Source organism: Anolis sagrei, chromosome 1 (genome assembly GCF_037176765.1).
Source record: "Anolis sagrei isolate rAnoSag1 chromosome 1, rAnoSag1.mat, whole genome shotgun sequence".
Classification (NCBI taxonomy): Eukaryota; Metazoa; Chordata; class Lepidosauria; order Squamata; family Dactyloidae; genus Anolis; species Anolis sagrei.
In genome coordinates, this window is record NC_090021.1 from 60,686,547 (window position 1) to 60,711,605 (window position 25,059).

At 39.0% G+C, this 25,059-nt stretch overlaps 1 protein-coding gene across 3 annotated transcripts in view; it reads right to left on the reverse strand.

Moving 5' to 3' along the window:
- DISC1 (DISC1 scaffold protein) overlaps nt 1-25,059 on the reverse strand; it is a 176,890-nt gene that overhangs the window by 98,707 nt on the left and 53,124 nt on the right. For all 3 annotated transcript variants that reach the window (XM_060753819.2, XM_067465294.1, XM_067465299.1), the window contains 5 exons: nt 23,471-23,600; nt 20,497-20,732; nt 18,278-18,332; nt 11,035-11,137; nt 6,078-6,266 (listed from right to left, as the gene is read on the reverse strand). In XM_060753819.2, coding sequence (XP_060609802.2) covers nt 6,078-6,266; nt 11,035-11,137; nt 18,278-18,332; nt 20,497-20,732; nt 23,471-23,600 — 713 coding nt within the window. The remainder of the gene's footprint in view (nt 1-6,077; nt 6,267-11,034; nt 11,138-18,277; nt 18,333-20,496; nt 20,733-23,470; nt 23,601-25,059) is intronic.

A 25,059-nucleotide genomic window follows, 5' to 3' on the forward strand; every position in this document is an offset into this window, starting at 1 on the left:
GTTATATTTAATTTGATTGACTGATTTCATTTGTATGCCATCTTCCTCCAGGGTAGGACCGAAGGTGGCTTCTGAGATAATCAAAAATGTTTACAATAAAATTTCAAAACAATTAAAATTACCACATAAAACAATTGGTATATTGGGTTGTTGTAGGTTTTCGGGTTGTATGGCCAGGTTCTAGAAGCATTCTCTCCTGACATTTCGCCTGCATCTATGGCAAGCATCCTCAGAGGTTGTGAGGTACTTCACAACCTCTGAGGATGCTTGCCACAGATGCAGGTGAAACATCAGGAGGGAATGCTTCTAGAACATGGCCATACAACCCAAAAAAACTGCAACAACCCAGTGTTTCTGGCCATGAAAGCCTTTGACAATAAATTGGTATATTCTCCTGAGGGCAAAAATTACTTTCAGTCATAATTTACTCATGGGGGGGGGGGGGTTAGAAAATAAAGTTACATGCAGTCCCCGAGTTACAAACATCCAACTCAGAAATGAAATATAGTCATGAATGGAGGTGAGACAACAGAAAGTGAGAAAAATCTAGCCTCAGGAAGGGAAATTAACTTCTGAAAGAGTTATTATGGAGAAAAGATGCTCCAATGTAGCTTTCTCGCCAATCCTTGTTTCCACAAGCCAATTTTTTCTAAATCCAATGATCACAGGGAATTTTCTGAACAAGGGCACAGACAGCAAAACAAACATCACAGGGTGTTAACCCTTCCCTATGCTACCCCAAGATAGAGAGGGAGAAGGAGGGAAAGGGAGAGGGAGAGAAAGCAAGAGAGATACACTTAAAATGTACCTGTTCCAACTTACATACAAATCCATCTTAAGAACAAGCTTACAGAACCTATCTTGTTCATAACTTGGGGACTACCTGTATTTGTTTACCGAAAGGCTTGATCGCTGTTGTCATCCCTTCAGAAGGAGGCTTTCTAGGGCTGCTTTACTTTTAGAGAACTGCATATTACACAAACAGTGGATAAAGTTAAACCTGCCGCTGATTTATTGCTTGAACAGTATAGATCATGGTTACATTTTTAACTTATTCATTGGTAACTGTTCATTGTCACTTTCACCTTTAAACAGCAACTGAAAGTCTTCCAACTTGTTCGTAACCTGGGTTCTGCCTGTACATTCTAAACATTCTAGTAACCTTCTTAAGGATATAGTTAATATCTCTAAAGCAGGAGGACTTCCATTCAAATTTCATCATAAAATCATTTGTATTAGGCAAGCCAAAATTACTATATAATCTATCAATTATTCAGAAGAGAATAATTCCACATAGGAAAAAAAACACAGTCCTATAATATGGGATTATTTCATAGATTAAAGATTACTTAAATGAATCACTCTGAGCAGTGAGTAACTGAGAAACAATATACGTATGACAACTGGTGCACCAGCTGCGCCCATACCTTGGGAAGTCTGGCTTGGCCATGGTGGTCCACACTCTGATTACATACCATATAGACTACTGCAGTGTGCTCTACGTGGGGTTGCCTTTGAAAACTGTTTGGAAGCTCCAACTGGTCCAGAAAGTAGCAGCCAGGTTGCTCACTGGAGTAGCGCTCAGGGAGCATACAACTCCCTTGTTGCATCAGCTCCACTGGCTGCCAGTCTGCTACCGAGCACAATTCGGAGTGCTGGCTTTAGCCTATAAAGCTCTAAACGGTTCCGGCCCAGGATACTTTCTGAACGTATCTTCCCCTACGAACCAGCCTTCAGGAAGAGAGTCAAAACCTGGCAATGGGAGCAGGCTTTCAAAAATTAGGGCAATGCAGTATTCGAAATATAGAACAATGTGCAATTTGACCCAGAAATGGCTTTAGACCTTGAACTCTGGATGGCATATTTTTAACTTTGAATGTATTTAATCATGTCTAATATGTTGTAATTTTAAATTATTTTTAGGTGAATTTGTTGCTTTGAGGCACTGTGTATGTGCCATTGTAAGCTGCCTTGAGTCCCTCTGCTGGGGTAGAGAAAGGCGGTGCATTAAAAAAAAAATTACAGTTCTTATATTCCGCCCTTCTCACCCCGCAGGGGACTCAGGGCGGATTACAGTAAACACATATATGGCAAACATTCAATGCCAGTTTGACAAATAACATTTAACAGACAAATACATTTAACAGACAAATACACCGAGGCTATTTAACTTCTTTTTTTTTTTCTGGCCGCCAGGGGAGTTGCTGCTTTTCATCGTCCATCAACGACACCTATGAAGTTCTTCCGCATTCCACATTCCCCGGAGTCTTTTTTCTTTATGGCCTCATAAATTAGTTAAATTTAGCCTCCCACACAAGGTGGTACCTTATTTTCCTACTTGACAGATGCAACTGTCTTTCGGGTTGCAAAGGTCGACAATGGGCTACACAATGGCTGGACACCCACTCCAGCCCGGGCTGGCTTCGAACTCATGACCTTTTGGTCAGAGTGATCTTAATGCAGCTGACACTCAGCCAGCTGCGCCACAATCCCGGTGGCAAATAAATAAATAAATACATTCTTAACCACGCAAGCCAATGAATAGCCACAAATGATTAACATCACAACCGCACATTGATGTGAAGGAAACCCCAATCAACACAACAAAGAAATATAAATTATACCATTCATTTATATTTTTGGCAAAATTGTTTTTTAAAAAATATTACAAATTATACAAATGAAAAAACAGAAACAAGATAAAAGTTACAATATTGCAAATGACTTCATTTTAAAGTAAATCCTCATATGACCCCAAAAGTTCATTTTCAATTAAATTCAATCCAGCCACCATATGCTTGATATGATCATACATAAACAAGAGTTTAAAGAGAAACGTGCTGAAGATGACAGAGGAAATAAAAGGAGGAGGAGGAAATCACACATTTTAATTATTTATACTGCTAGAAGCAAGATGTGCTCTACTGAGCATTATTATACAGGAGAACATACTTTCTGCAGTTCTTTGAGAATCAAAGAAATTTAAGGTTCATCTTAAATCCTCCCACAGAAAATAACAGATATTGTGGTGTGTTCCGTAAATTGTTTATATCATAAGCAATGAAAGATGAAGGAATGGCAATAAAAGCCATTTTGGATATGATCCAAATTGGCATCTACAGAACCAATTACATCTGATGCATGTTTTTCTCTCAGAAAATGGACCCCTGAAACAAGGTTATAAATTCCTATGAATTCAAAAACCACTTTGGAAATATAATGCTACAGCAATTACAGGGGAAACCTGTACTCATGTGCACTTGTGCTTCCACTGGAAAAAAAAAACCCTTCTTGCCAAATCCCCAAATGGTATTTTTTTAACTTGAGAGCGATTCATGAGCCATTCTAAGGTTCAGTTGGAGGTAAACTTCTGGAAAATAAATAGAACAGATCTATGGAGAATACAATCTTGAAAATTACACACACACACACACACACACACATATTCCTTCCACAAAGAAAAGGAAAAAGTTGTTTTCTTTCAAGAGTGCTGTTGAAAGAGTGGCTCTAGTTTCTGCATCTTTACTTTTTTCATCCACATTCAGGCATGCTAAAGTACGTTGGAAACAGAGAACATTTTAGTTACTCTATTTCCATTTAATTTCATATACTGAAAGAACATTGGTGTTTCTGTATGTGTGTGTATACATGCCTCTAAAGGTAAAGGTTTCCCCTGACATTAAGTCTAGTCGTGTCTGACTCTAGGGGATGGTATTCCTCTTCATTTCTAAGCTGAAGAGACACCTCCAAGGTCATGTGGCCAGCATGATTGACTGGAGTGCTGATACCTTCCCGTCAAGAAGGTACCTATTGATCTACTCCCATTTGCATGTTTTCGAACTGCTGGGTTGCAAGGAGCTTGGCCTAACAGTGGGAGCTCATCCTGTTCCTTAGATTCGAACTGCCAACCTTTTGGTCAGCAAGTCCAGCAACTCAGTGGTTTAACCTACTGTGCCACCAGGGGGCCCTACGTGCCTCTACTTACATATTTATATGTAGACAAAGAACATAGGAGGAAACTGTGTACACTTGCTGGCCAAAGGGCCAGGCATTTCCCATCTTTCTACTGGATGGAAACATAGAATCCTAGAGTTGGAAGAGATCCCAAGAGCCATTAAGTCCAACCCCTTGTCATGCAGGAAAACACAACCAAAGCACCCCTGACAGATGGCCATCCAAGCCTCTGTTAAAAACCTCCAGAGAAGAAACCTCACCACACTTTGAGGCAGTGAGTTCCACCGTTGAACAGCTCTTATTATTCAGGAAGTTCTTCCAATGTTTAGGTGGAATTTTTTTCCCCGCAATATGAATCCATTGCTCTATATCCTAGTCTCCAGAAGAGCAGAAAATAAGCTTGCCTCTTGTGACATCCTTCCAAGTATTTAAACAATGTTATCATGTCTCTTCTTAGTGTTCTTTTTCTCCAAGCTAAACATACCAAGCTCTCTCAGCTTTTCATCATCTTTTTAAATGTATTATTAATGTTGAAATGTTAGGTTTTGACCTAAGACAGTTGCATGGGGCATAGCCTAGGTGTTTTTCATCCATTAAACCTTAAATCATTTTGGTTGCTCTTCTCTGGACAAGTTCCAGTTTGTCAATATCTTTCTTGAATTAGCATCCATTCTTCAAAGAAAACCATCCCTTCTCTATTCAACCTACCATCTAAAACAGTGGTTCTCAACCTGTGGGTCCCAAGGGGTTTTGGCCTTCAACTCCCAGAAATCACAGCCAGTTAGGATTTCTGGAAGTTGAAGGCTAAAACATTTGGGGACCCACAAGTTGAGAACCACTGATCTAAAAGGTTGAAGGGACTTGAAAAATATGAACCAGTTCTTTCTTTGAAAGGAAATCCATGGTTCCATCACATTTAGCAGCACCAGTGACATAAGCAAGCTATATTTTGAGAAGTCAAAGATTGATTCAAATGATGTCAGGTTGAAACTTTCTGGAAATATCAATTGGTTTCTTTGGACTTGGTTATTTAACAAGTCATATAGTTTAAATCCTGGGTGGTGATCTCTGGTCCTCCAAATGTTTTTGGCCTGACTACCCCAGCCAGCATAACCGGTACTAACGGATTATAGAAGTTACATTCCACAGTCATTTGGAGGGCTATAGTTTACCACCATGAGTTTTAAAAGAGAAAGGAGCCATAACAGTACCATTTCTTCTGCTCACCAGAACATGAGATGGTTTCATACAAATTAAACAAATAAGCCCAAAGCACACAAAACTTTACTAAATAGGGTTTTTATCCTGATTCCCTTTACCTCCACTTTTATCCTTTGATTCTCTTTACTTCCACCTGTAAAAGACTGATTTCCTTACCTTTTTCAATCACATTCCAGAGGCCTATTCTAGTATGGAAGTCTTGATAACGTCCTAGACAAAGCATTCTGTAGCCAAAAGTTCCTCTAACCCAAGTTAAAAAAATATACAAAGGATTTTCTACTGCATACCTCAACCTGTGATTACAGATTATAAGAAATCTCCTAAACACATTTCCAGGACAGTTCTGTTTCCTAAACTGATTAAATACACCTTAATCTTTCATGTAAATAAAGACTTAGTGCTTTCAAAACATTACATTTGCTGTGGATTACATTCTTACACAATCTGCTCAGAGAACTAGAGCCCAACTCTGCCAAAAGTTCCTTGTTTTGCTTGCTATCATTGAAGGCATATTATACATTATATGGATTAAAGTTTGTGAAATCGAATGTAAATATTCTTATATTATGCAAGAGCTCTGATTTTGTAGAACACTTGCAGTGTCAGACAGCAGGCTTCATCAAAGGGGACTCTAAGACAATGAGCCAAAGGGGATAAAGCATGCTAGATCATCAATGTATACAAAGCTAGGGAAAATGCCACTCAAGTATGGCAAAACTAGGGCTGACAGCACGTTCAATATAGTATGCATCAGAGGGTCTGCCAGAATTGCCCATCAAATAACTAGTTTTATATGCCATATAAATTAAATGGCTGCTCATCAAAACAGACAAAATACTGCATGGCACATATCACAGAAAATGCCAGCCTTCTATCACAACAACAGCTGACAAATGGCTTACCAAAGGTGGACTCCTGATGCTCCACTTCTTCCTTCACTCTCCTGTAACCTTCTTTCATTCTATCTAATTTGTGGACATTTTTGGCACTCAGGGTCAACCATTCTTTGAGAAGTTCCTCCAGCCGTTCTCTTTCAGCTGTTAATGATTTAATCTCTTCTGTAAGTTCTTTAGCAATACAGAAATTACCTCCTGTGGAATCATGAAAAGAAGAGAAGAAGAAAACACTGAATCTGCAAAAGGAGATTACTACAATTAAATAACTTAGCATTAGTAATAACCCGAGCGATGAAAATGAAGAAAAGTTCATTACAAGATGTAGACCCATATAATCAACTCTTTGTAACACAGTTTACATTTTAAATTGAGCCGCCCTTATCTGAAATTCCAAAATCTAAACTACTCCAAAATTCAAATTGTCCACATGGGTGGCTGCCTGAGACAGTGACACTTCTGCTTTCTGAGGGTTCAATATACACATTTTTTTCCATGCACAACATTATTTAAAATATTGTGTATACAATTAGGCTATGTATTTAAGGCATTGATGAAACATTTTTCAAGTTTGTCTGAAAATTTCCATATACACATCAAAAAACAAGAAAAATATATTATTTTCCTCTAGGCTCCAAAAAGGCAACATATTCAAATCACTCCAAGTCTAGTTGAAGTCATAATATGTCTGAACCTTGCAATAGACATCCCTCTATACCAATCCTTAAAAAAAAAACTTATCTGCCAGAAGGTAGGTAATGGCACAGTTTGGTAGCAGAAGACAACCACTTCCAGGCTTTATCATTCATCATTCACTTGAATTGACATTCCCAGACATTTCTGGCAAAGAGTGACAGTTTTCTAGAAGTCAGGTTGGCATTATACCCTCAATGCTCTTATAATTCAGCAATAATTTAGGTGGAAAAGATATTCTAATGGAACATTAGGAAAAACTCCCTGATGGTAAGAGCTGTCGAACAGAAGAATATCCTACCTTAGAGAGTGGCAGGGCCTCCTTTTCTGGAGATTTTTAACCAGAGTATGGATGGCCTTCTGTCGGGAGTACTTTTATCATATTTTCTTGCATCGTGGAATGGGGTTGGACTGGATGGAGCTTTGCAGGTCACTCCTAAAACAGTAGTTCTCAACCTCTGGGTCTCTAGGTGTTTTGGTCTACAACTCCCAGAAATCCCAGCCAGTTTACCAGCTGTTAGGATTTCTGGGAGTTCAAGGCTAAAACATCTGGGGACCCACAGGTTGAGAACCAGGCCTGTAGCGAGGGGGTGGTTTTAGGGGTTCAACCCCCCCCCCCGAAATGTTTCAGATTTTTTACAAAAAAACCTGGTTTACTCACGAATTTTAACTGGTTAACCCAATCCCTATGCTAAGTCTATGAGATGCAAAAAAATTAAGTTTCCCTCCAGAACTGTAAGCACTATCTCAAGCAAATATTGACAATTTATTCACACTGTCATTACTTGCAGCAATAGCCGATGTAGTGAAGCAACCAAGTTGTGTGTGTGTGTGTTGAATGCTCTCATTAAGGAGGTCAGACTTGGTGGAGGTGGTTGACAGGGGCGGAGCTGTGGGCTATTGAAGGTTGCTCTGCCTCTTTGCTTCAGCGTTAGCTAGGAGGCAGGTTTCAACCCCCCCCCCCCGAAATTTTCAAAAACCCCCCTGAAATTTTTACCCCCTCTCCCCCGCCGAAATTGTCAACCCTCCCCGAAATTTTTTTCTGGCTACGGCCCTGTTGAGAACCACTGTCCTAAAGTGTCCTATCCAACCTCCATGACTGCTGCCTTAGAAAACTATGCCTTGAGTTTCCCAAAACCAAAAAAAAAAAAATTGCACAGCAAACCTGAGTATTTCACCTTACCAGATAAGGTTCTTTCGCCATTCAGAAATTAAAGTTCTCTTAATGAGATTCTGAAGCCTAATATTTATCATTCGCTTAAAAGTTAGGAAGAAGATACAACCTTGTCTATTAAATTTTTATGCTTTCCAAATGATTAGAAATTCCCAGAGGGAAGGTTAATATCAAAATGTGAAACTTTGATGAAATAAGCACCATCTCACAGTTAATAATGCATAAGCATTTTTGCTTCTAATATATGCCTATGAGGCAAATCTGCTCTATGTGTCTTTTTTCCTTTCCTTGCAGAGGAAATGTGCCTTCAAGCCCAATACAAAACATCAAGAACTCATCATGGGAGCGGCACACTACTCTATAAAGTGCCAACTATGAACTCCTGACCTCAATCATGGTAACTAAAATTGGCACTTCGTAATGCCACATGAAGGTTGTTTCTCAACATACATATAAATCTGCCTTTGTTAAACCTCACAAGGTAATCATAGTGTCCTGAAGTTTTTTAAAGAAATAGACAAAGATTATTGTTTTTGATGGCTGAAAATAAATTCTTTATGGAAAACATCTAGTTAATAAACTTTAATTGCTTCAAGTCTTTACTTCCATGACAGATTTATGTTTTTAAAAAACTCCACATTATTCATTTCATGACTTTCTTGTTTCAACATCCCCACCCTGTATCACTTGTTAGATCTTGCTAGGTAAGTTCCTTTCCCAAATAAAATCATTTCCACAAAAACTGAGGATGTCAAAGAAATGATCCGCAAATTATTTTCTGAAGAGACATTATAATTTAGGGGAGGGATAGCAGCACATTCCTGTCTTATCACTCCTTTGGTCTTTGTATGAGAATGGATAATAACTATAAGCATTCCTTATCTATTTCAGTTAAGTATCTATACAAGAGATGTACTGTTGTAGAACAACCATAGTGTTATAGTAGCTTGAGCATTGGACTATGACTCTGGAGATCAGTGAATCCCTGCTCAACCATGAAAAACCATTGGGTGACCTGACACAATTCAACCTGGTCAGCCACAGGGAAGGTAATTCCCTTCTGAACAAATCTTGCAAGAAAAATGATAGAGTCATGAGTTACTTCCGATCTTCTAAGTCAGAAGTAACTTGAAAGCACAGAACACCAATGAATCTGCACAAAAGATGGTTTCACTCCACTGTTCTTCATACTTTAAGAAACAATTCTCCATTTGCCTATCAGAGATTGTTGACCAAAACAGACAGTCACTAAATTTATCTGAACATTATACGGGTTCATCTCTAAGAATAATGGCATCATTTACCATGAATATCTTTATTTAGAGGCATTTACACCCAGGCCCTTGATCATGTAATTTTCTTTTTTCATGTTAGAAGCGATTTGAGAAATTGCAAGTTGCTTCTGGTGTGAGAGAATTGGCTGTCTACAAGGACATTACCCAAGGGATGCCCGGATGTTTACCATCCTATGGGAGGCTTCTCTCATGTCCCCGCATGAGAAGCTGGAGCCGACAGACGGGAGCTCACCCCGCTCCCCGGATTCAAACTGCTGACCTTTTGGTCATCAGTCCTGCCAGCACAAGGGCTGAACTCATTGTGCCACCAGGGGCTTAATGTAATAAAAACAATCCTGTCCACATCCAAAAAATTCTGTTACAACAGGGGTCTATGTTTGCATAGAACCATTTTGCTACTAAAGACTATACATTGTTCCCTCGCTACTTCGCGGTTTGCTTTTCACTGACTCGCTGTTTCGCGGGTTTTTGCCTCTCAGTTTATGAATGGTTGCCATTGCCCAGAACGGCATTCTAATCCCGCCTCCTGGCAATGATGGAGTGTGGAAGGAGGTTTCACCCTCCCCCTCAGGAGAGAAGAAGCCAATCATGTGAGATTGCAAAGTAAAGCAGAGATAGCTAACAAAAATAGGTGTGCGGTGCCTTTAAATCTCTCCGTGCTTCTGCCTCATCCTCGGAACTCGATATACATATATGGCGTCCCTTCTTCGAGGATGTTCACTTTTCACAAGTGGTCCTGGAACGTAAGTGAGGGAGCACTGTACAATAATCTGGGACCAAGGTGTATCAGCAATATGCTACCAAATTAACCTATTCTATTAGAATGCATGCAGAGTGTAGACACATAGCAGCAAAAAGAAGGCATTGCCTCGCCCAAAAATAAGAATCCCCGCATGAAATTTTCTTGTCATCAATACATTGTATAGCACTGTAGAGTGAGACACTGAAGATTGTTCACATGAAGAATTTTAATATTTATGTTCTCATTGTCTTTGTCTCACCCTTTTTTCTGAATGCCTAAACTCCTGATGCAATCTTCCAGTACTGTATTGCTTTTGTTTTAATGCTTGCTCTTACATGTGGCTTGTTATGGAAGAAAGGATTGGCGACAAAGCTACAGGAAATACACATTCTCCCAATGTTAACTCTTCCAGGAGTGAATTTCTCTTCTAGGGATGGATTTCTCTCACTACCCATTGTCTCATCCCATTCTTAACTATTAGTCTTTTGTAAGTCAAATATTTGTAATTTGGGGACTGCCTATCTGTGTGTTGCTTATGCAACCTGTCCTCATAAAATGTGGGATTTTAGGATAGCAAGACTGTTAAAAAGAGCAATACATGAATACTAAGAGGGGAGAAGTAAGTGGTGAGACTGTAGGTGGAGAGAGGTTGTAGGTGAAGGTAATACCCATCTAGCCAGCCGGATTTTCTGAATCAAACCTGGAGATCAATGGGTTGATAGATGTCGCAGCTAGATCCTCTTTATGTCTTAGCCTTTGGCTAAGATCAAGCGTATGTTATGTTTTGGAATAAAGCATTCAGCTCTTTTGCTGCCAACAATAAACATGAGCTGCTTATTGATCTGAATAAGTAAAAGCTGCCAACACTTGTATTCCACTGAGAAGTGCCATTTACACCAGATACAAGTTAATTCTCATATATCTTAGCATTCATCTGTTTATGGGGAACATGCTAATTCTAAGATGAAAAATTCACTTGATTGCTTTACCCATTTAGTTTAGGATAAAAAAAAAACCACAATCATGAAATCATATTGCATCTCCCTATTCCATAAAAAATACCTGATACAGCAAGCATTTTGGCTTCAAGGAGAACTGGTAGTTGAGTCTCGATATCGCTCATTTTGCTTCTAAAAGTGCTACAGAGCTTCTGACTGGTACATACCTAGATTGAAGCAGACAGCCATGATTTATAATTCATTCGTGTAAAACTATAAGGAAATATAAAAGGCACTTCAAATTGTCTTGGTGTACAGACATGACACATCATTACACAATGAGACAACAAAGGGTAATAAAATGTGATGCTTGATGTTGCTGCAAAATATTTGTCCCTCAATCCATAGAAATAACAACTTTGTTAGAAATTGCCTAAATAGGGAAAATAAAACAATCGCAACAGAGGAACAGATAATGCAGGACTACATTTCAGGCAAAAGGCCAAAGCTATGAAAAAGATTTCCAATGTCAGAACATAGTAAATATCTTGTTGACAGTTAGTAACTAATAAAGATCAAAATATAAGAAAATCATTGTTTCATGATAGAATTGATTCAGATTAACAACCTAGACGTAGCTGCCAAATGGAACTAAAATAGCATACTACTGCAAAACATGTTAGGCAGAGCTAGGAACTCAATACATACGATATGTCCATTTCATTTTCTCCTACAGTCATTTTAAAATGATACATTCAGAAACAAAATTGCCATCTATACTAAAGAATTTGGCAAATCTGTTAGTTTTCCTTTCTACCTCAGGCTGCATCTCTACACTGTAGAATTAATGACGTTTGACCATGGGTCACTTCTATGGAATCAGTGTTGTTACAAGGTCTTTAGTCTACTCTGCCAAAGAGTGCTGATTTTGCCATTTTATATAAGAGACATAATTTTACTATACCATTTTAACTAATGGGACTTGACCATCCAAGGATTTTGGAACCCTTAGATGGTCAAGCATTCTTTGACTGTTTCCTTTAAAACAGTGGTTCCCAACCTTTTTTTGACCAGGGACCACTTGACCAAGGGCCACTCTCCAACATTAGTACCAGAGGGTTATAAATCAATGTTGGTCAACTTTAGATTTGGTTTGGTTATTTGAGGTGCTGATTCAGAAAACTGCATTAGATAGACCACATCAGTTCTAGTTTCCGATACAGAACATATGCCACCCAGTAGTTGCCATCTGCTCACCCACCAAAATCTAGAGCTGATGTGGTAGTAGAAATCAGCCTCTCCCCTTCCAACATTCCCATTGCCTCAGCACTATAAGAGGGTTTCACAAAGCCAGTTGTTCTCATTACTGCATGGTTTCAAGGCAACAGTGTAGTAATGGTGAGGCTGCAGACCCTTTTTTTGTTCTTGTGGACCATTGGTGGTCTGTGGACCACAGGTTGGGAACCACCATTGTACCTCAGCAGGAGTTCACTTTGCTCACAGTATTTATCAAGAAACCGAAAGTGGCAGGCTAAAACCCAGAACTTCAACCAATGGCTAATACCAAATGAGAGACTCCCTCCTGGGCACATAGAAAGCCGGGCGACTTGGAAGGCACTGAACAGACTGTGCTCTGGCACCACGAGATGCAGAGCCAACCTTAAGAAATGGGGCTACAAAGTGGAATCCACGACATGCGAGTGTGGAGAAGAGCAAACCACAGACCACCTGTTACAATGCAGTCGGAGCCCTGTCACATGCACAATGGAGGACCTTCTTGCAGCAACACCAGAGGCACTCCAAGTGGCCACTACTGGTCAAAGGACACTTAATACAATACCAAGTCTGCAAACTTTGTATTTTGTTTGTTTGTTTGTCTTTAATGCAATCCACCTGTTTTGGTTCGCTCCTGACACGATAAATAGTAATCAAGAAACCAAACATAGCAATAAACAGTTTATTGATAAAAACACATATTAAAGGAGCCAAAAGCACCTTAAGCAAATGGAAAGGTAAAAATCCAAGAGTTAATCAATGAAGCAAGTCCCAAAGGCAATAAGTAAATCCAGAAAACAATGGTTAAAACTTGAACATGAACCCAGGAAACAAGGAGCAAAACATGAGCATGAATCCAAAGATAAATCCATAAAGCAAGGAGACAGGAGTTCCTCGCTCCAGTAGCGACATTGCTTATCTAAAATCCTAACAGCTCTCTCACTAATTTAAGGACTGCAAAACATGAACACATTCCTTTGACCTTGAGAGGCCTGCTTTTGCATCTCTTTCTCGTGGATTTTCCCGCACCTGAATCTCTGACCCCTCAGAAGCAGCCTGGTATCTCTGTCTAAGGCAGCTGCTCTTTCAGATGAGCTAATGTTGTCCTCCTCTCCCTTCCTGTTGGATTCCAAAACAGTTCCACTTTCACACTCTGTCTCAGCAACAGCATATTGCTCCGAAACCCCCTCGGCTCCCTCATCTACAGAACCATTTTGCTCTAAAACCCCTTCTGTTTGCTTACCTACAGAACTATCAGGCTCTGAGCCCCCAAAACTTTCATCTTCTGGCTGAACCACAACAACTACTGGTTTAAAATATCAGTCCTAGCCATGAAGAAAACCAACAGCTCCTTTGAAAAGCAATGTCTGGATGGTGTCTTTATAGATCTATAGCACTGGAACACTCTGGTAGATTAAACCTTCCAGGGGGACCCTTGGAAATTGATCTTCATTTTGAAAAGAATCTGGGAAAGATAAAGGAAGATCAGTTTTTATGAGCAGTTCCAGGGTGTGCCCTGGAGGCCATCTAAAAGAGAGGAGCTGTTCTAGTAAGACATCTAAAAGAGGTGTGCTGATATTAACAAATAATAATAACTAACACAATAATTTGAAATGTCAACAACCTGCCCAGTGGCTGTACAGTCTTTTGCTGAATGAATATTCTAAATTGTTTCCTGTCCCTCTCTCCTTATAAGGCACCACAAATCTCCTGCATATGTTCCAAACATCATGGAACAAAAGCATCTCAGTTATTGCAAGCGTTTGTTGGCTGCCTACTTGTTCTTAGAGATTATTATAATCTAATATGATAGCAAAGGCCTGGAGCAGTAAGACTGTTGTCTACAGAAATTACTAAATTAGCAAAATAAACATCATGTAAAATATACTAAAGAGCACTCATGTGCAGCTGCTAAAAGTCAGAACTCATGAAATTCTTTGATATTGCCACTGCTACTGCTACTATTATTACTAGATTTTATTTTACATTGTTGTTGTTTTTGACAGAGAAAGGGATAAAAGAGTCTATAAAAGCCCTATAGCAATTTGCATCCCACAACCTCAGAAAAAGAAAGAGAAAGATACTCATGACTAAAAGGAAGGTTCCTTCTTTTAGGTTGGAATTAAACATGAATCTCAAGGAGGGGTGTGTGTGAAAATTACTACAGGAATACCAATTAGATTTGCAGGAGAAGAAAAACATTGCAAATAAACAAAGCTATGGAGAAAAAAATACTTGCGGTCAATAAATTATGAGAAGTAAAACAAATATATTAAAAACATGGAACATATATAGGCCAAATTTTTATGTTAAACCAAATTGGTAGAGTTCCAGATGACTGAAATAATCCATTCGAATTTTAAAACACACAATAATCTATCTTCTTCTCTACTGCAGCTATCAAAAATAGCGAGAGTTCGAGGGAATCCATCTCCAAAAAAAATCAGACTAGTATATGATGGCTTGATTTAGATGGAAATTAATTATATAGTGCTCTTGGATCAAGGCATTGACATCTCCGACCCATCCTCTGTTTGGATATCAGCCAACATGCCAGTGCCTTAAATCAAAAAATAGCTTTCTAAGATCTACAGAAACACCTCAGCAAGCAAGAATCCAAAAGTGGCATGTTAAAACCCGGAACCTCTGAGATCAGATGAGAAACTCCCTCTTGAGCACACAAAAGACTGGGCAACTTGGAAGGCACTGAATTGATTGTGCTCTGATACCAAGAGATGAAGAGCCAATCTTAAGAAATGGGGCTACAAAGTGGAGTCCACGACATGCGAGTAAGGAGAAAAGCAAACCACTGCATTGTAGTAAGACCACTTACTACAATGCAGTCTGAGCCCTGCCACATACACAATGGAGGATCTCCTTACAGTGACACTAGAGGCACTCAAAGTGGCCAGCTTCTGGTCAAAGGAGATTTAGTAAAATGCCACGTTTTCAACTTTGTTTGTGGTTTTTTAGAAATACATTATAACTGTATTCTCAATTCACTTCTGACACGATAAATAAAATAAATAAATCTAGTGCTCTTAAAAATATAAATACCAAAACAGGTCATTTCTGAACACTAAATCCATAATAAAATTTCAAATGAAAATTTCCATTTTCTTATTCTTTTATGCAAATCCATGCTTCAAGATATTATTAACTATACAGCTAGACCTTGTCCTCTGACTGCCTTGTGATAGCATTTGTTATTGAATTATTTTCAGTTTCTTGGTTTTATTTTCAACTTTTTTGTTGAGAAGGTCTCTACCTACATGTCCCAATGATTGTTCTATATCCGCTACAAGGAAATAAAATGTGCATGACTAAGTTTAAGAAAGTTAATGTACTGTGCTATTCCTCTTGAAATCTCAAGTAATATACATTTTCCTTTAAAAAGAGATATACTGAACTCTGGTATAATACAGTTACATAAATGTTATAGCCCCTTGGGCTGCAGCCTGTGTCATTTTGGAAAGGAACACATCCATTTGGAAGGACTGAGAGGTTTAAACTCCCCATTCCTGCCTGTTGCAACCTAATGATTTCATGGGAATGAGAGACAGGGATGGATTCTCTACTGTCCTTCAACAATCTGCACTAAGTCTCTATTTTGCTAATAATTCAGAAGCAAAAGAAGTGTAGTTTTACATTACTGACAAGCTGGACTGTGGAAAGTAAGGTGCTTCAAGATTTGTATGCATTGAAGCAATGCACAAAGCACTGAAGCAATGCTCCTCCGCCATCAACTCTGCTGGACTGGCTACATTGTCTGAATGCCTGATCACCGTCTCCCAAAGCAGTTACGCTACTCCGAACTCAAGAATGGGAAATGGAATTTTGGTGGACAGGAAAAGAGATTTAAAGATGGGATTAAAGCCAATCTCAAAAACTGTGGCATAGACACAGAGAACTGGGAAGCCCTGGCCCCTGAGCACTCTAACTGGAGGTCAGCTGTGACCAGCAGTGCTGCAGAATTCAAAAAGGCACGAATGAAGGGAGAAAAGGTGAAACGTGCCAAGAGGAAGGTGCATCAAGCCATCCCTGACCGGGACCACCTTCCACCTGGAAACTGATGTCCTCACTGTGGAATAACATGCAGATCAAAAATAGGGTTCCCCAGCCACCTATGAACCCATTGCCAAGACACCATATCTGGAAGACCATCAACCCTGAGCTACGAGGGATCACCTAAGTAAGTTAGCAAGGTCATCAAAGTCTCTATGTGGCTTCAGACCTGTATGTTGTTCACATTTGATCTGGAGAAGGATGAGCAAACTGCAGCCTATGGGTTACTTGTGGACCTTGAGGCCATTCTGGGGACATTGAAAGACCACTGATTCCTCAAAAGGTTTTGCATGTGTGCACACATACACAGAGCTCTTGATTTTTATGGACTTTTTAATCTCTCTAAGTTCTGAAAACCACACCACTCTCCCACGATGTATACCTTTTCAGCCACATCCAAAACAGCTGAAAATTGGTCCAACACAAAGATGAATGTGATATGACGTCATTTCTAACTAAGATGGTATTGATTACTGACACTGAGCTGAAAAGAACCAAACTTAGTGCTCAAAGCCAACCTTAAAACTGTGGCATAGACGCCGGATTTGGAAACATTCAGGTCTTATTTACTCTGGCCAGTATCAAACTTTGCCTTGATTTGGACCCACAATCTAAGAGCTGTCTTTTTAAATATAAAAAGATACTAAGCAGACTGCTCTTCATTCTAGACTTTAACCAAAATTTTCTTTTTATTTATTATTTATTTATATCTGGTATTTCTACCCCGTCACTTCTCTACCTCCGAGGGGGGACTCAGGATGCCGATACACTTTTTTTTTAAATTGCTGTTCCAATTGTCTTTCTGAGTATGTGAATTACTCATCATTTCATATTTAAATAAAAAACTTTCTTGTTTTCTAAAGTTTTAGAATTTTAATTTAATCTGATTTCATAAGTGTGTGTTTGTGTGTGTGTTTATTGATTATATTGATTATATGTATCTGTTAGCTTGTATTGTGTTTGTTTATGTATTTGTATAGTTGGTTTTACAATTTTTCAATTGTATTGCATAGGTTTTGTATTGTATTTATGTGTGTGGGATGTACTAATGAAGAATTAATACCATTATATACATATATGGGAATGAAAGACTAACACATATTGCACATATTCGGGCAGAGCCAGCAGTCTTTTTTTATTCTGTTCTCTGAAGTATTATGCACATTGATTGCACCATATAATAAAATCATCATCTTCATTGTCATCTGGAAAAAAATGTTTGTCATGTCAGGAGTGACCTGAGAAACTGCAATGTGCGTGTGAGAGAATTGGCCGTCTGCAAGGACGTTGCCCAGGGGACGCCCGGATGACTTGATGTTTTTATCATCCCTGTGGGAGGCTTCTCTCATGTCTCCGCATGAGGAGCTGGAGCTGATAGAGGGAGCTCATCCGCCTCTCCCCAGATTCGAACCTGCGACCTGTCGGTCTTCAGTCCTGCCAGCACAGGGGTTTAACCCACTGCGCCACCGGGGGCTCCGATCATCTGGATTAATACAGTGTAATATCCATGTTCCCATAATCACAGAATACTACTGTATTTCTTAGGGAGCCCCTGGTAGCACAATGGGTTAAACCCTTGTGCCGGCGGAACAGCTGACTTAAAGGTCGGCAGTTCAAATACAGAGAATGGGGTGAGCTCCCATCTGTCAGCTCCAGCTTTCCATGTGGGGACATAAGAGAAGCCTCCCACAGGATGGTAAAACATATGGGCATCCCCTGGGCAATGTCCTTGCAGACAGCCGGTTCTCTCACACCAGAAGTGACTTGCATTTTCTCAAGACGGTCCTGACATGAAAAAAACACTGCATTTCTTCAGTTCTAATATGCACTTTTTGCCTATATGAACATGTCTAAAATGGGTGCAGTTTACAATTAATGGAGTCTTACAACTTAATTAATACGGGCATAATAAACAACAAGATATCTACCGGCCATTCACAAGAAAGTTTCCTTACAGTGATACAACAAATATCTCACTGTTGCTTTCAATATATAGCAAGAAAAGTAAGTAATTAAGGCACACTTACTTTGGCAGCAATATCTTTAACAGACATATTGAGCAATGCTTCTTTTTCTTGAAGCCTAAAAAGATTAAAGTAATATTTAAACATTTGCATGATCTGATCAGCAAAGTCTGTGAAGCAACACAGAAACCAAAATAGATCTTCACAGAATCTCAGAAACATAATGTTGGAAGAAACCGTTTAAGCTTTAAAAACCCAAATGGGTGGAGGCTCACTTCCTTCAAGAAGGATGTGTGTTCATTCTGGAGTTTAAAAACTCCTTCAGTCATTATAATGATTGCTTTACTCTTTTTAGTGATATTGGTAGCTACCCTGACTCCTATTTTAATAGAAAGGCACAATAAAATACAAAAGAAGAAAGGAAATGAAAAGACACCTCTGCAAATCATGGGACTATTCATTTCCATCCCTCTCACCAGACTTGTTCTTGGAAGAAGGGGGCAACAGAAACTGTAGCATCCCATTTCAATTTAAAATGGCAGGGAAAGAAGCTTTATTGACCAGGGAATGGTCATTGAAGAAGGATATGAGAAACAACAAACAAACTTGGAGATGAAGAAACAGCTACGTCCCTATGCTACAGTAGGAGAATGCCATTATGGAGAAAACTATCTTCCAACTTAACAGCATTTTGAGTTAAGATCCATTGCTTGGCCTGGTTTCGCTTTGACATATGAGCAGCTTTTTAGTTAAGCGCTAGTGCCAGAGGGGCCGATAGCACCAGAGGGAGGGCTAGCACAAGAGTAGAGGGCTTTAGGGCTTCGAGGGAGCAGCCTCCGTGCTTCACGTCTCTGTGCTTCGGGCTCTTGGGAGATAGTTGTCCATTTTGCTCCTGTCCACTTTGAGGAACTTTGGGTTAGTTGATTTTGTGTGGTTTTTGTTCCTGGTATGTTTAGCTTCATGAAGAGACAAAAGGGGAGAAAAAGAGAGAAAGAGAGGGGGGAAGTTGATTTTTCTTTTTTTACTGTTCCATGCGAATGTGCAGGTTTTGCCTTGCTGTTACACTGGCCAAAACATATTTTGTTGCCTTGAATGTGTTTCTTTGCCACAACTTTGTGCTTCTACCATTTTAAAGTTTATCTTTCTATTTTTATAGTTCCATGTGAATGTGCATTTATACATTGTTTGCTATTTATAAAGTACATTTTCTTATTTTAAAACACATAACAAAAATGGGTGAGGGGAGGCTCGGAGGGCGGAATGAATTAATAGCATTTCAATGGGAAGATCTGCTTTGAAATAAGAGCAATTCAGTCACAGAATGAATTAAACTCTTAACTCTAGGTATTACTGTAAAGCAGTGGTTCTCAACCCGGGGTCCCCAGATGTTTTTGGCCTACAACTCCCAGAAATCCCAGCCAGTTTACCAGCTGTTAGGATTTCTGGGAGTTGAAGGCCAAAAACATCTGGGGACCCCAGGCTGAGAACTATTGCTGTAAAGCAAAAGCTGGACAATGACAAGAATCTGCCATCTGTCCAATAGTTCCCAACCTGTGTGTTCCCAGGTGTTTTGGCTACAACTCCCAGAAATCCCAGCCAGTTTACCAGCTGTTAGGATTTCTGGGAGTTGAAGGCCAAAACATCTGGGGACCCACAGGTTGAGAACCACTGCACTAGAAGAATTGCAAGCAGAACATAGGCCAGGGGTAAATAACGATGGCAGAGGGATTATATTTCTGTTGTTTCAGAAACTCCAAAACATGACAGCATAAAATTGCTTCCAAACACTTTCCAGAAGTGTTATTTGAAAAACTATGACCTTCAAAACAGATCTAATCAAACTGGTTACAAAAAGGAGAAATACAATACTCCAGGGGATTCTATCTGTCGAAGCTTAGATCAATGTAAGACTCTATTAAATTCTGTTAAAAGTTTGATTTTCTTGCCCTTCAAACAAAGTCAGCACAATAGAAATCAATCAACCGATCAATAATTCCTCAGCACTCTTACAGGTTATATTCTTGAGTCTTTCCACATGTTTTTAACAAGCAGATAACCAGGTGCTGACTACTATGAAACTAAAGCAAAGATCTGACAGAACAATGATGGGACTTTACTGTCTTAGCTAAATCAGCCAGGCAACACCCAAACCAAAGTGCATTTGAGGTGCTATAGCTTAGGGCTGGATGTTTGCTGTGCTTTTCCATAATAAATAAATTGGAAACGAAGCAAATTAATCAGAGTTTATTATATATTTCAAACTGCCATCCAGTAATAAGTACCTTTTTATAGATTCTGGAAAATCCAAGCTATGTGGAATTTTACATGATGCCTTTGAAATATCAGCCAAGTCTTTACATATTGCTTGTAGTTCTCTTGGGGACACCCAGCTGAGCAAGGCAGACAGCTCACAATCCTGTGCCTGGAGGAAGTGATCTTGCAAGTGAATTTCTCTCCTTAATTGTTGGTCTTTAGCTTCTAGCAGAACCAGTCTTCCTCTAAGAACTTCAATTTCCTTCTGCCAAAGTGGAGCAGAATGTATTGTTTAAACATGATTTTAAAAAACAGAAAACAATGACTGATACAAAACTACCAAGATCCAGAGAAATATCTGCTTTGAACTGGATTATCTGTCCACAGTGCCATATAATCCAGTTCAATATGGATTTTATACAGCTGTGTGGAAGGGGCCTGAGAAAATTGGGGGGAGGGGTGGACGGATTGATGGCAACAGTGAGAGAGATGGCTTATCACAGGGGTCCTCAAACTAAGGCCCATGGGTCAGATGCAGCCCTCCAAGGTCATTTACCTGGCCCCTGCCCTAAACTTTAGATTTAGGTTTGCCCTAAGTCTGAAATTACTTGAAGGCGCACAACAACAATCCTAATTAACTTGACTATTTCATCATCCAAAAGTAGGCCCACACTTCCCATTGAAAGATGGGTAAGTTTATGTTGGTGAAAATTGTTCTTCATTTAAAATATTGTTTTGTCTTTATTTATTTATTTTTATGGTTTTTTGTTTTTTTGTGTGTTTTTTTCTTTTTTTTTCCAAACTATAGTTCACCCCCCAAAAGTCTGAGGAATTGTGAACCGGCCACCCACTTAAAAAGTTTGAGGACTTCTGGCTTTTCACCTTGAACTTCCTTATTCCAAATGCCTCGCTGCTAAGATAGATCAGGTCAGAGCCATAACCTCTGCCCTAGAAATGAAGCATTCTCTTCTTGGCACTGCTGTTACTACCACCACTGTGTGCAGTTAAGCATGGGGAAAGTGGAACTGGCAACATTATCATCTCTTCTAACTGTGTAGTAGCCCACAAATTTCTGAACATTTGCCAAAGATGAATTGCTAATTTAGACAAACATTTTTCTGAAATAACTGATTCAAGGAATTCCATTTGCAGTGGTGTTGCCTCAAAGATGTGTTAATTGTTGTACAGTTCCTCCTGCCTTAAAATTCAGTAGCGAGAGAACAGAGTGCCCAAAGGGATAACAAAGGTAATCAGGACAACATACGGTTTGATAGTTTGAGTATAAAATCAGGCTTGTCATACAAAAATGTGTTCTTTGTATTATCAATTTAGGAACACTATTAGAAATTCAGTAGTTTCAGTTAACAAAGGATACATCTCCAAACTGTGCTGTATTCATTAAAGAAAGAATGAGAGGCAAAGAAAAAAGTGATTGCATGTCACTTTTTTCATATCAAACTCTAATGCAATTGAAAAGCACAATTTAAATGTGCTTTTCATTTCCACTGTAAAATAATTTTACAGCAATTACATTTCAGCTGTGGAAAAAATCCAACAGTTTGAACCTTTAGGAGGGGGCAGGGATGGGGAATCTTCAATCCTCCATATGTTTTGAGCTTTGCGTGCTACTGTCCCTCATCATTAGACACAGTGGATAGCTATTGAGAGTTTCAGGAAGTATTGGAAGTTAAGAGGCAGTGTACCACAACTTCTTATTCCTATTTTAGATAGGAATTCAGCTTCATATCCTGGTTAATGGTAAACTCTGGTTATTGTTAATCAAGGTAAAGGCTGACCCCATTGGTTCAATAATGATTAAGGGGGTAATCATTATCTTTCCCCTAATGGCAAAGGCAGCCATTGGCCTTTTGAATCCATTCTATGGAACACTGGGAATTCATGTTAGAAATGAGAAAGAGTACATAATTCCCAATCCTTTATCCATGGCAGAGCAACAGAGCACAATACATCTACACTGGCCCATGGACAGTCTGTTTTGGTGATTTCATGCAGCTTGGTTATCTTTCATCAAAAACTAAATAAAAACAATTTAATTTCCAATCAAAAACATGTATCTTAAAAAAAAACATTTACTGCAACATTAACTACACCATGAATCAATGCTTGCAGTTTACTTTTAGAAATTATTATTGACAATGTACTTGAAGGAAAAATAACTGAAGTTGTTAAATCCTTAGTAAACATAGTGCTGGCAACACTGACAATAAACACTATGTGTGTTGGACATTTACATAATGAACTTGCAAGAACTTTTTAAAAAATCTTTGCCTATTTCTGTTTGAATTTAGAAAATAAAACAATCAACTTTTGCCAGCCCAGAGATCAAATATGAAAAATAGTCAGGAAAAGTAACACTTTGTTCACAGAAACCTAAACCTTTAATCCTTTCATCTCTGTCCTGAGATCGACATAACTCCTGTGTGGTCTCTATTAATTTTATAGGGTATCAGTTGATCTACAGTCAAAAGTCTAATTATTATATAGCAGTAAATCCTCTGGACTCAACCAAACATTTGTTTACCTCAACGTAAGTGTCTACAGCAGCGAGACTTACAATTGCAAGGAATTGGAAGATAGTAGCCAGTCTTACACTGGAAGCATGGTAAGGGGAGGTATGGAACGTCATCTTAAATTAGAAACTATAAATGGAAATCAGGTTGTTCAGGGGAGGAAATTAAAAGATAAGAATTTGATTCATATTGGTCAGATTTCATCAAATATATTTTAGAGAGTGATAAGGGAAAACAATACAACCTTGTCGGTCAGGAATTTGTTAATGGTTGACTCTTAAATTTATGCCAAAGGAAATTATACTTGTTCAGGCCTTGGTGGTAGGGTTCTGTGTTGGTAAAATGTTCATTGTTTTGTGTTCTGTTTACACTGTAAGCTGTTAGTGTGTGTGTGTGTGTGTGTGTGTGTACACACACACACACATAAGTGTCTACACAACATTATTGCCCATTGATGTATTATGTTTCCTACCTGTATCCTCTCCTTTTCTTCAAGCAACTGATCTCGTTTTGTGACTGAAGCCAATGTTTTTTCATGGTAAGGAAGATTTAAAACCTTCTGTTGATTTTGCAGGAAAAGCTGGTTTTCTTCTTCCCTACACCTTTCAAAAACACCAAACAATGTTTACATTGAAATTTTGTTACCTTAACAAAGTATTTCCTAAGCATTTCCTTGTACTCATACAGTCTTCGCCACCTAAACATATTTGTTACTGTAGCTGGAGGAAAATCAATAAAAATAACTTATAACTATTGAGAATTAGAGTCCCTTTCCACAGTGTCTGTGCTTATCCACCTCTCTGCATGCAATGTAACATAGCAGAATGCTATAATGGAAGGCATGGAAGGTTAGTTTGCCTTGCAATAAAGACCCTTGAAACAGTAAGTGTGCAAAGCTTCTACTCTGGTGGCTCAGTTGAAATCTGTGGTTCTTATGAGTTGGGGATTGATATATGTGCTGCACACTGAAGCGTACTCACCTTTTTAATGGAAAAACAGCCACCTTGCCAATATTTAAGAATACAGGAGAAAACATGCTGGATTAGAATTAAAGCCCAGCCACTCTGGCATTTCCCATGGCACTCTCCTTCTTTTGTTCAGAAGCTAAAGACAAATTCATTATAATGTGTGTGCTGCATGTTAACAAGGCTAACACAGGGTCTATCAGAAAATACAGGGCAGCTAATGATTTCCCCCCATGTTTGCCTTAGCATACAACACACACATTGTGATGAGATTTTTTTTTTCAGGTATAGACAAGCCTCAATAGTGATTGTGTTGTTGTTGCTGTTGCTTTAGTTCTTATGTAGAGCCCAAATGTTTGAGGGGGATTTAAAAGATTTGGCAGTGGTTTCAGGAAGTACAAAGATCCATCAAGGTCACTTTCAGTCTGTGGGCCACAATTATCCCATTCCTGATTTAATACATAGAGCATCTTGTAGAGCAGGCCTGCAAACCTACAATCAATACTCCAGTTGTTTTGGACTTCAGCTCCCAGAATTCCTGGACATTGGAACATCTGGCTACAGTTTCTGGGACTTGAAGATCCAAATACCTGACAGGAGGGGGCAAAGACCTGTTCTAGATGATGGTATGTCATTTGCACCTGGGTTTCTTTAATTTCTCTTATAATAAAGCTAGAATTAATTCCAGTTATTGTATCAAAGTTCAGTCTTATGCCTACCAAAGTCACTTATGAAAGCCATATGGAACTTGACTGGTTTGGGAAAAAAGCCTTGAAATCACAGTTTCCAAGAATATGAATGCTTGCCAGACAGAGAATATGAAAATGTGAAGAATCAAGCAGGGACATGGGCAAAATTGTTATTCCTTTCCTTTCTTGTTGAAACTATTAATCTTACTAAATGAGCATGGAAAAACTCTAGCTGTCATGCAGAGCTGGAAGGCAAGGGAATCAAACACATACACACAGAGAAAAAAATCCAGTTTAGTTTTTTTTTCCATCTCAAGAGTGACTTGAGAAACTGCAAGTTGCTTCTGGTGTGAGAGAATTGGCTGCAAAGACCTTGTTTTACCATCCTGTGGGATGCTTCTCTCATC